We start from the raw sequence: 12,303 nt of genomic DNA on the forward strand, positions 1-12,303 counted from the left end.
TAAAAAAATAATAATAATAAAAAGAAAGATATGACAGAAACTGCTTTTCTTTCAAACTTTCTGTGAGAGTCAGAGGATCTGGGATTCAATCCAGCTCTGGTTTTCACCTACTGAATGGATGATTTCTGGGCATCATATCCTCCTCTGTAAAGTGAAGAACAATCCAGTTCTAACTCTTAGTTTCTTTGAAACCTCACAGTTTCAAAGCAATGTCAGGTCACAGAGGAGCCATCCACCTCCAATTTTTGTATTCCCTTTTGCCCCAGCCACCTCTGAGCCATGGGATATACTGGGCTCAGGGGACTCTTAAGAGGCAGTTTTACAGCTCAGGGTGTAGAGGGGGTGGAGGCTGGCAGGGAGGTTGGGTGCAGTGTCAGAGCTCTTAGTGTTTCTTTTCTAGTAGACACTTCACCTGCCTCTCTCCTCCCTCTACCGGAGCTGCCCTGCAGAGGTAAATGGGGATTTCAGCTCTTCCCTCACAGAGGTCTGTAGAAATCTCATCCATAGCTTCAAAGTTCTGAGTGATTAAGGTACAAATATGTGAAGAAGCTTATAATACCTTCTTTCTAAAATAATTTGTTTAGTCAGTATTTATTGATAGAACTAGAACTGGTAATTCTTGAGACCTAAGCCAGGGCTCTATGCACAGTGACATGGCTAAGCATTGAGGATAAAATAAGAAGGAAAACAGACAATTATGGTAATTTATAATTTATTATGGGAGAAAGATACTAATTAAAAAACCAAACATATATAATAATCTATTGTAATTCTAAAGTGTGATAAAAGTCATGAATAAAAATATGTATGAGGACATACAACAAGGACATATGACCATGAGCAGAGGTGTAATGGATGATTAGAATAATTGGAAGGTAAGTTTTTAGGTAGGGTTAGTGCTACTGTATGCCATAGTAAAGATGCTTGAATTCTATTTCAAAATGAAAGAGAAGGCATTGGAAGATTTTTCTGTAAGAGTATAGCATCTTTTTATTTATATTATAAACAAATAATTTGACTTTTGTGAATAATGCATTAGAGCAGGGCATGACATTAAGTTGGTCAATCACCAAGGAAGGTCTTGAAGAAATCCTGGTAAAAGATGCTTAGTGATAAATTACAGTTGGAAGTGAAATAGAGAGGAAAGCAGTGTTAAGTATATTTTGAAGAGGTGGTAATAGAGTTATTATATCTGGGCATGAGAGAAAATGAGGTTTTTCTGGCTTGGTGATGGATTTTTATAAAATGATATATATTTGAGAGGATTAAGTATGATGATAACTAAAAAGTTCAACTTCGAATTTGTTGTGTTGAGATGTTGATGAGCTATTTAAGTCAATATGGAGTTGGATGCTGAGTCTAGAGCTAGAAGAGAAGTCTGAGCTAGAGACATACATTTGGGATCATTGCCACACAGAGAAGAGATTAGAAGGACATTATGAGTGCAAAGTATTTTTGAAGATATTAGTTATAAAGAGAGCAGAGAAATGAGTGATTACTAGAAGAACATGTGAGGGCAATAAGAGGCTTTTTGTTATTCCTTCTTTTCTATGAGAGTAAATCCTGAAATTAATCATCAATAAAGAAATTGCTGTGAAGTAGGACATATGTGAAGCTCTTAGAAATTATCTAAACTTCTAGTTTTCAAACTTGCCTGCCTATTGGAATCACTTGAGAAGTTTTTAAAAAAAATACTGATTCTTAAGTTCCACTGCTAGAGTTTCTGATTTAACTGGTACGAGCAAGGCTTCAGCAAAAATACCCAACCAAACAAACAGAAAAAAAAAACATGACTATATATATATTTTAAACTTCCTCAAGTGATTCCAACATGCAGCACGATTTGAGAATATTTAATCTAAACAGAGCAAATAGATGTAAACATGTCAGAGAGAATAACCATGAGCAATCAGAAGTGAAGGAGCATGAGGTTCTGGACCCTTGGTGAATAAGTGAAGGTCGCAGGCAACAAAGAGAGGATGAGGAGTGATGCTTTAGTGCAAGCAAGAGAGGAGACTCAGCTCAGAATATAGACAAAAAAGTTCTCACCTGTTCCAGAGGAAATGCATTAGTAAGTAGAGAGTATTAAAGAAAGAACTTCATGGAGGACTCATCGTATCTTGCTTCATTTTTGTTTGTTTTGTTAATCCTCACCTAAGCCTATTTTTTCCATTGATCTTTTTTTTAGAGAGAATGGAAGGGAGGGACGGAGAGAAGCATCAATGTGAGAGAGGCAATTTAATTGGTTGCCACCCCCACACACCCTGACTGGAGTCTGCAACTGAGGTGCATGCCCTTGACTGGAATCAAACCCACGACCCTTAAGTCTGAGGGCCAACAACCTAACCACTGAACAAACCAGTTAGGGCTGTATCTTGCTTCTTAAAGAATATGGTGGATAACACTTGATAGATAAAAAGGACAAAAACAATTTCCACCACTGGAAAAGATTTGAATCTTTCTGTACAAAAGGCAGAGAAAGAGGTGTAAGAGATAATGTCCAAAAAAGAGAAGTCAAAGGATTTTTGTGAGGAAGGAGTTGGAGTCCACGACCCATTTGTGGATGTGATCAGACTGCGGAATGTCTGAGCTAGAGCCATTGACCCCTGATCTAATTCTTCCTTGCCCTTTCATGATCTTTGGTATCAAATATAAATGTCATTGTCCCTTCCATCTTGAGAACAGTGACCACTCTTGGTCTTTACATCCTCCACTGTCTGACCTCACTTCACTCTGGTTGTATTTCCTTAAAAGTTACTCATGGACCTCAGGAAAAGTTTTGGGACTAACACCTCAAGCATTACCAGCTTCACACTAACAGCCTTCCCAGAGATGGAGGGCCTGGAGCACTGGTTAACTGCCTGCATCTTGCTGCTTTATGCTATCTCCATCCTGGGCAACATTCTAATTCTCTTCATCATAAAGGAGGAGCAGAGCTTGCACCAGCCAATGTACTACTTCCTGTCTCTGTTATCTGTCAATGACTTGGGTGTGTCCTTTTCTACATTGTCCACTGTACTGGCTGTCTTGTGCTTCCATGCCCCAGAGATTGCCTTTGATGCCTGCCTGACCCAGATGTTCTTTATCCACTTTTTTTCCTGGACAGAGTCTGGGATCCTGCTGGCTATGAGTTTTGACCGGTATGTGGCCATCTGTAACCCCTTGCGTTATTCATCTGTGCTAACTGATATCCGTGTGGTTCACATGGGCCTATCCATCATCATCCGCAGCTTCTGCATGGTCTTCCCACTGCCTTTTCTTCTGAGGAGGCTGCCGTTCTGTGAGGCCAACATGCTGACCCATTCCTACTGCTTGCACCCAGATCTCATCCGCTTGCCTTGTGGAGATACCACCATCAATAGCATGTATGGCCTGTTCATTGTCATCTCTGCCTTTGGTGTAGACTTAGTGCTCATTGTTCTCTCCTACATTCTCATACTGCACTCTGTGTTAGCCATTGCCTCCCAGGAAGAAAGGCTTAAGACACTCAACACTTGTGTGTCACATATCTGTGCTGTCCTTATCTTTTATGTGCCCATGGTTAGTGTGTCCATGATTCACCGATTTGGGAAACACTCCTCTGAGCTTGTGCACAAGTTCATGTCCCTGGTTTACCTCTTTGTACCTCCAATGCTCAACCCAATTATTTATTCCATTAAGACTAAGGAGATTCGTAAGAGGTTACGTAAAATGTTATTGGGATCTAAGCTGTGATCAGGAAGAAAGCTTCTGGAAATTCATGTACACTATGGTTTTTTGTTTGTTTGTTTTGTTTTGTCATTTCTCTCTGTGTGTGTGTGTGTGTGTGTGTGTTTGTGTGTGTGTTTGTGTGTGTGTGTGTGTGTGTGTGTGTGTGTATACTCTGCTATTCTTTTGGAGGATTTCTGTCTCCTGTTATGCATGGACCTTGATTGGGTACCTGCCATTAGTTGTATGGTATAGTCTGGCTAAAACCCATAACTCAAAATATCAGCTGTCTTACATTGTAATGAAATGTCTCAGGTCGCCAATTTTATTAGTCAAATACATTTCAAAAACGAATGCATATATATCAACCATAGAATGGCTGGGTATTATTATGTTATTTGAGATCATAGGTATTACCCAATAATTTTTAAAGTAATAATATTTTTAGTAACTTTAAAAATTAAAGACATATGATAGCTATGACTAACTTTACACTTTTTAAATAAGAGCATTCAAGAGTCCTATAAAATGAAACTTATGTCTTTGTCATATTGATTATGAACTACCTGAAATTAATAAGCTTAAAACTGGAAGAAAAGTTTTGTGAAAAAAATCATATGTTGCCATCCCTCAGGCATGACTAGGGGGAAGATTAAATTTCTTCTAAGGAGCTAGTAGACACTCCAAATGGAAGGTTAAGAAATACTACTTATTGATGGCAAGGTGTGTCTGCTCAAGAGGCATTGGGGGTTTGACCCATGATTTTCTGGAATATAGACTTTCATGGCCTTTAGTGAATCTAAGCCCAGAGTCTTCAGCATAAACTAGAGCAGAGGAGAGGAGGCTGAAGGATATCAGGAAATTCACAAAATATAATCTCTGGAGAGCAAGTCATAAAGAAAGAGGAATCCTCTGATAATTCATGCAAAGCACACACAACACAGACCATTCAGGCTTGTAGACACTTGAAAGGGTAAGCACATGATGTGGGGACTTTCCTTGGGCAGTGACAGGCCATGATAATTCAACTTCATTGGATGATTGGGGAAAGCAGACACTGGGACAAAAGTTACCTTTTTCTTTCTTTTTTTAATAAACATTTATTTCCATGTTTTTTCCCCCCTCATAGTATCATGAAATAACTTTTCTAAAATAAAGACATAGGAATTGAGTGACATGATGCTGCCCTAAGCATAGCAGAAATATAACTATGAATTTCCTCTAAATTCCTCATGATTGCCAAATTAACCACAACAACAAACACACACACACACAAAAAAACAGACTAGAAACTTAGAGATAACATATCCAAAAATCTATATATATAAAAGCCAAGTGACCAGAACGACTGGAATGACCAGTGGCTATGACATGCACTGCAGTGGCCAAACGGCCTGATCAGGGCCCCAATTGCCTCCCCCAACCTCCTGCAGCCCCTCCTACCCACTGGCCCTGCTTCCAATTGGCTTCCCACCCTGATTGGGGATGGGGTCAGCCGGCCAACCTCCCTTGGCCCCTCCCCCTGGCCTGCCCAGCCCAGTTCGGCCCCCAACGGAGAAGGCTGGCCAGACCCCACTCGTGCATGAATTCATGCATCAGGTGTCTAGTATCACATAATAGGGAAACCTTAAATATTCTTGAAGAAGTTAAGTGTAGTCAAGATTAGAAATTATGTTGTGGGATGCAGTGTAGTTAAGGTAATAACAAAACTTACTTCTACAGCAAATTTAAACTAAAACAACAACAAATCACAACCCTCACCTCCAATAGGAAAGGACTAAACAGAAACCTGGGCAGTTGGCTTTGAAATTGACTAGTGAAACAGGGAACAGTATTAACCAGGTCCAAGTCCTGTTGCACTTGAGTGAATCAAGTAATGCAGCTGTGGTCATAAGCACTTGAGAACCTCATAAATGTTCAGCACAGAAGCTTTCTGAAAAGCAGTCACCTCAGCCTGAAGGAAATCACATGAAACAAAAATACCTCTTGAGTAAGATAGAAAGAAGGTTCTGATGGCAGGTGGAAAGTCTATAGAGGAAGAAGATGCAAGAAAATGCGGCTTCAGCTACATAAACTTCTCAAGCTGCTGTATTGCTTGGAAGAAAGGCCTGTAGAGCTCTAGGGCTAGAACAGAAGGAGGGAGCCAAGCATCCTCTACAAACAGACTTAGCTCTGAGACACAGAAGTGGCCTCGCGGAGAAGGGCTACTTTGAGTATTCGCACAACAGCTGAGGGAGCCCTGAAGCCGAGGAGCTGGAAAAGTTACCCTGCCGTCCCCTCTCAGTCCAGAGAATCCTCTCCCCAGTCACCTTGGAAAATGATTCTTGCTTAAATATGGGGACAAACATCAGATGTAAACTAACTCTGTACACAATTCTGAACAAACATAAATGAAAAAAATCAAGGACAAAAATGGACCCACAGCCCTTAGAGTCGTGCTTACTATGTGAATCTTCCTTCTTTAAGAAAAAATCTTTTTATATCCTCATGCTTCAGTTTCTATACCTGAATATTAGAAACCACATAGCTGACTTCAGTATTTTTTAGGTTTATTTTTAAAAAAATACATCTCAATCTCAATAACAGAATTGAGGAGTCACAGAATAAGGCATGAGGTTTGGAAGAGTGAGTATCAGAGTGACACAGTAAGCACTTCTGTCAGCATTTTGTGCAGTGATCCCTCATTGATTCATGTAGCAAACATACATGGGATGACGGACATGGGCCCAGCTCTGTGCTGAGCACTGGGGATGTGGAAGTAGTTTGAGCCTGACTCCTGATAACAAAGGGCATGTGCTTTGGGAGATGTTTCTTTGTGTGTTGAGTACACACAGTTGAATACAAATGTGTGAGCTTAGCTCTGACTAAATAAGGAATCACTGCACAAAACTGTGATAGAAATTTATTTCAGTGTTACAGAGGACTCACCCTCCAGTTGGTAATTGGAAAAAGACTACTGGGGTGTGTGTGTGTGCACCCCCCAGTACGTATAACCTGTTTATATGGAATATACATTATAGAGATATACTAGTATGTTGATCAGACAGAAAATTATAAGCTGTTATTTTCTTAATATGAAAAAACAATCCATTATACATGTGTATGCATATATACTAGTATATTTTATTATTGCCTAATAAATATTGACAATTTAAAGAAAATTGACAGACAGAAATAAAGTTGTTTTTTTGAGATAAATTGTATTTGTTCAAACTGGTCAAATAGTATTCAAGTAGTATACTGACATTTAAGTAAATGATAAATATAAACCTGTTTAAATATAAACCTGTTTATAATATTTTTGTGTGAACTAAAGGCAAAGGGGGCTCTTTAAGAAATTACATTGAATATAAATCAGGATGGGTTTAAAAATAGTACCCAATTGTGCAATTTATACCTGACTTGTGTCTTATAAATCTCCTTTCCCCTAATAACCCTGAACTTATTTTTTACTTCATTTGTAAACATGTTCTTGTAGATATTTGGATTCTAAATGTTGAGTGATATTTCCTATTGAATGTACCATCAGTCTCCATTCCTAAGCTGAGTAATTGACATGGGAAATATTTCCAATCTAGTGTTTCTAATTATATAAGGTTTGGATCTGTTTTAAAGAGTTTCTTTATTTGAATTTCAGGTTTATTTTACTTGCCTCTTTTACACTTAGACAAGAATTTGTTTATTAAATTGGTGACTCAGATTTTTTGTATTAATGTTATACAAAAGATTTGTTTTCATAATGTCATGTCAAATACAGAAAAAGCCACTTATCATCTATCAGTTCTAAACTGTTTAAGATTTACAGAATAATTTGTCTCTGTCACTATTGAAACTAATAATTAAAGTTGACTCTGATCCATGGTTGTTTAGCGTTTGTCTTTCAATGCAGATTGCCATGCAGGAATCTCATTTCTCCTAGCCCAGTAATATGGGAGGTTTACCTTAAATCTGTAGCCTTTAAATAGTTCACAGGGATGGGTACTCCATTTCTAGCAGTAACACTCCTCCATACAGATCACCCACTCAAAACACAGTGCAGCTTTGCAAGAGGTACTGAAAAGAAATATGTACCTATTGAACACATCTCAGGAGCCTTTGATATACCCCTTCCATCTGTCTTCAGGTAGGTTTCTCTCATAAAACCTAGTGATTATACTCCATAATCACTGAGCCCTCAGACCTAATACCATGCTTGCCACATTTTAGGTTTCAATAAATATTGAGTGAATAAATAAATAAGGAAATAAATGAGCTGTTATGTTTATTTTAAGCAAACAAAGAAGCTTGTAAGAAAAATAGTGTTCCACCAAAATTCTCCACATTTTTTTTTAAGACATGGGGTTGAGTAAAGGGCAGTAACTACATATCTCTGCTAGGAGGGATGAAGGCTGAAAAACAGTTTGGAGACAAATGTTCTAAGCAAAATGTCTGGCAGTAAATGATGTAACATCAAGATTGTCCAATAACTAATTCTGGGGTTTTTTTTTTGCATTTATATTAGCTGAGATCTCTTTGTCATCTAAACGTTGAATAAAGCCTGTCACACACCAGTGCTTTAGGCAAGTGAAACATAACCAGAAATTTATAAAAGTTTTGAAAGGGGCTTATATTTTCCATTTGAAGAGTATTGGAAGTTCATGCAATTTTCAGTGAAATATCAAATATTTAGCTGGTACCAACTGACCTCTGAGTTACACATGTGCAAAAAAAGTAATAAAATAATTAATGGATAATTTATATCTTGTATTTATTTAATATAGTTGATAAACAGGTTTTTCATGGATAATAGAAGAAAGAAACAATTTATAAATATGAACACAAATTACATGCACCCACTCCTACTTTGACAAATCTATGAAAACCCTAACTCAGAAGATAGACCCTCTGTGCCCTGATCTTATTTATTTTTTCAAAAACAGTTTCTGGGTGAAGTGCACACCTTGTCCCACTGAATTGTAACTGCAGCAGCATAGTGGCCTTGTCTGAGCAGCTCTGATCAGGTCTGGAGATGGCTTCGTGAGGCAGGACTGGTACTCAGAAAGAAAGACTGAGGGTCAGCCATGCCTAGGGCCTGTGTGTTACTCTCTTCTACCACGCTCTCTTTTATGAAGTTTCTCCCACTTCCTGAGCTCACAAAGAAATTAATTTCATATAAGTCCACATAATATGGATTTGTGTTTTTTCAATTCTTTATCCCATTTTGTTTATATTAATTTTTCTATGAGTTTTACAGTGAGGCACAGAGATCATGTATTCTATCTTACCAAAAGTATTATTCTAGGTTCTTCTCTCTCCATCAACCTACCCAGCATGGGCTTAGAGCAGTGATGGCGAACCTATGACAGAGGTGACACGCGAACTCATTTTTTTGGTTGATTTTTCTTTGTTAAATGGCATTTAAATATATAGAATAAATACCAAAGATATAAGTCTTTGTTTTACTATGTTTGCAAATATCAAAAAATTTCTATATGTGACATGGCATCAGAGTTAAGTTAGGGTTTTTCAAAATGCTGACACGCTGAGCTCAAAAGGTTCGCCATCACTGCTGTAGGGCATCTCCTTTATTTTAGTCCAAAATTAAGCCCAAATTTAGTTTGAGATCACTAAAATTACCAAGGGATTTTTATTGAATCCTACTTCTCTGATATCAAGGAAAGAGTATGGAAGGAAAATCAATCTAAGAGAAAGTCTTAAAAATTACTTTCTAATGTCCAAATCATCAATGCCCTATTCAGTCTATCCCAGGCCTTTTTGTAGCTAGATATTCTAGAAATGCATAATTTCTAACATGTGTTATCATGTCGTTGTATGGAAGCAAATTTTAATCCCAGAAAAGGAAGAGAAAGGTAAGTCATGTGTCTAGTACAATGTCAAAAAAGAAGTTTATAGTTCAGATATTCAACATTGTTCCTCTTGGTGGAAGATTACATGGTGGACAGATAGAATTTTTTTCTAGATGCTACCTCCATCAGTTTTCCTGTATCACCTTTGTTCATATATCTTATGGCAAGTTCTGACAGTACATCAAATTTCACATTGCGAAGTTAAAAAAGCTCATGAATTTTGGAGAGTGAAAATGGTGGTGAAAGCAAGGAGAGCAATGGTAATGTTAATAGTGATGCCATTAGAGAGGCAGTATTTATAATGCTTACAAATACTGGAGCCAGACTAGTATTGAATCTCCTCTGAATGGCATATTATCTGTGTTTCTCTGAAGAGTTTACTTAATTCTCTATACCTCATAGGACTATTATAAAGAATAAGTGAATTAATGCACAAAAATAATTTGGAACAGAACCTGGCATTTTAAAGGCTTAATGTATAAATTAGTAATATTTATTATGTAGAAAATTATTCTTAGTTTGGATTAATTTTTCTCTATAAAACTTTGTCAAATCTCTCAATTGCTTCTAATATTTATCTTTCTAATAATGCCATCAATGCTTGCTGAAAGTACTATTATTTGTCATGTGTTACAAGTTTTGAAATCCTATTTTCTGACCTTTTACTTTTTCTCCAGGACACATATCTATTTATTCTTGATGATGACACAACAATGATGACAATGATCATGATGATACCAATGATCATTATGATACAATAAACATCCTATTTGAAAGCCATATGTGAAAGTCACATTTTGATGCGGCGAAACATGCGGACAATGGCTCTGCTGATCTCCTTTGTCTTGGCGCTATATATGAGAGGATTGAGCACAGGAGGTACAAAAAGGTAGACATTGGACATGAGGACATGTATGTAGCGTGGGACATGCTTCCCAAAGCGGTGTACTGTGGAGACTCCAATCATTGGCACATAAAATGCAAGTACAGCCAGGATATGGGACACACATGTGTTGAGAGCTTTGAGGCGTTCCTCGTGGGAAGCAATGGCCATGACAGAGCGCAGAATGAGTACATAGGAGAGGAATATGGAAAACAGATCCATGCCAAAGGTAGATACAAGAACAAAGAGTCCATAGATGCTATTGATAGTGATATCAGCACAGGCCAGCTTCATCATGTCTGGGTGCAGGCAGTAGGAGTGGGAAAGAACATTGGACCTGCAAATAGGCAGCCTCATGATAAGGAAGGGAAGAGGGAAGAGGGTAATGAAGCTCCGAGCAGTTACAGCTACACCCATTCCAACAATGACTCCATTGGTGAGCACAGTGGCATAATGCAAGGGATCACAAATGGCCACATAGCGGTCAAAGCTCATGGCCAGGAGAATACCTGACTCCATCATGGAGAAGGAATGAATGAGAAACATCTGGATTAGGCAGGCATCAAAAGCAATGTTTCGAGCATTAAGGCAGAAGGTTCTGAGCACAGTAGGCAGTGTGGCCATGGACATTGCCACATCACTGAAGGACAGCATGGACAGGAGGTAGTACATGGGCTTGTGGAGGCTGGGCTCCACTCGCACAGCCTGCAGGATCACTGTGTTGCCCCCAAGGGCCACGGCATACATCACACAGAGGGGCCCAGCTAGCCAGGAGTGAGAGCTCTCCAGACCAGGGATGCCAGTCAGGAGGAAGGAAGCGGGACGAGTGACATTGAATAATCCCATGGCAGGAGGAAGCAGGAAACTTTTCAGGTGAGACCTTCTGATCTGGAGATTTCTGAGAGTTGCACTTACTGGAAGAGAGGAAACCAAGGAGTGAGAGACACAGCAGATGATGTCTTCTCAGTTGGAGACGGATACATTCATGAAATCACTGTTTTGGGGAAAATGCAGGCCAACATCCTTTCTTTATATTTTAGGCTCATCTGGCCACACTGGCTGGGCTACTATTTCCCTCTGTTGAATGGGAGAAGAAAGACATTTGAAGAATACTTCAAAAATATCAATTAGTTACAAGGAAAATATTTCAATTGTATTTTTCACAAGTTTAATGTCGTATAAGCATAATTGAATGGGAATGTTTTAGCTATAATTCATAGAGAGTTGTTAAAAGGACACCAGGAATTTGAATTATCAATAGCTCTTGGAAGTATTTATTTAAATATATTCTTGAAAATGTTGTTTAATTCAGATGTGTCACTGATTAATGAGAGCATCTCCCAGAGTTAGTTTGAGTTATGTGTGTCACCAAGGGAGTGAGAGAGGGAGGGGGAGGGGCAGTGGGATGTGGAGGAAATGATTGCCCTTGGACATCAGCTTTTCATTGTCAGAGTTGCTGCAAAAACAGTAACCAAGAAACCATATGTTTCTGCAAAGGCACAAAGCTGTTCATCCTTTTCTAAAACATGTGAATTCTTCCCTCAATATTCTATAGGTACACTAGCATGCAGCCTATGGAAGGGCATTGTTCCAGATACAGACTTTCACAGTCATATGCTCTCAAAATGTTCATTATTCACATAGACACACTCATGACCTTCCACACCAGACTTATACAGGATCCCGTTCATACTCTTACAAAATTTCCTGACAGCTCTCTATCTCTTGCCATCTTACTCTCATTATACAAATATGTACACACACTGCCTCTTGACCTATATACTCTTGGACATGCACACGCCCTATCCCTGCTCATTACACACTGATATATAGGTAACATTTATGTATGCATAACACTCAGGTTACACATAGGTTCATGCACTCACA

At 38.5% G+C, this 12,303-nt stretch overlaps 2 protein-coding genes across 2 annotated transcripts; one reads left to right on the top strand and one right to left on the bottom strand.

Moving 5' to 3' along the window:
- Positions 1 to 2,760: 2,760 nt before the first annotated feature.
- Positions 2,761 to 3,714, top strand: LOC102768768 (olfactory receptor 51I2). Its single transcript, XM_006752612.1, has one exon. The coding sequence runs from the start codon at positions 2,761 to 2,763 to the stop codon at positions 3,712 to 3,714; it is 954 nt and encodes a 317-aa protein (XP_006752675.1).
- A 6,598-nt stretch (positions 3,715 to 10,312) lies between these two features.
- On the bottom strand, positions 10,313 to 11,332 carry LOC102766193 (olfactory receptor 51I2). The gene has a single exon (XM_006752604.1). The coding sequence runs from the start codon at positions 11,260 to 11,262 to the stop codon at positions 10,324 to 10,326; it is 939 nt and encodes a 312-aa protein (XP_006752667.1). The 5' UTR covers positions 11,263 to 11,332; the 3' UTR covers positions 10,313 to 10,323.
- Positions 11,333 to 12,303: the final 971 nt, after the last annotated feature.

Source organism: Myotis davidii, unplaced genomic scaffold (genome assembly GCF_000327345.1).
Source record: "Myotis davidii unplaced genomic scaffold, ASM32734v1 scaffold2030, whole genome shotgun sequence".
Taxonomy (NCBI): domain Eukaryota; kingdom Metazoa; phylum Chordata; class Mammalia; order Chiroptera; family Vespertilionidae; genus Myotis; species Myotis davidii.

What these genes read in the sequence shown, in the direction of transcription:
- LOC102768768 (XM_006752612.1), top strand. Translation starts at nt 2,761, where the DNA reads ATGGACCTCAGGAAAAGTTTTGGGACTAACACCTCAAGCATTACCAGC.
- LOC102766193 (XM_006752604.1), bottom strand. Translation starts at nt 11,262, where the DNA reads ATGGGATTATTCAATGTCACTCGTCCCGCTTCCTTCCTCCTGACTGGC.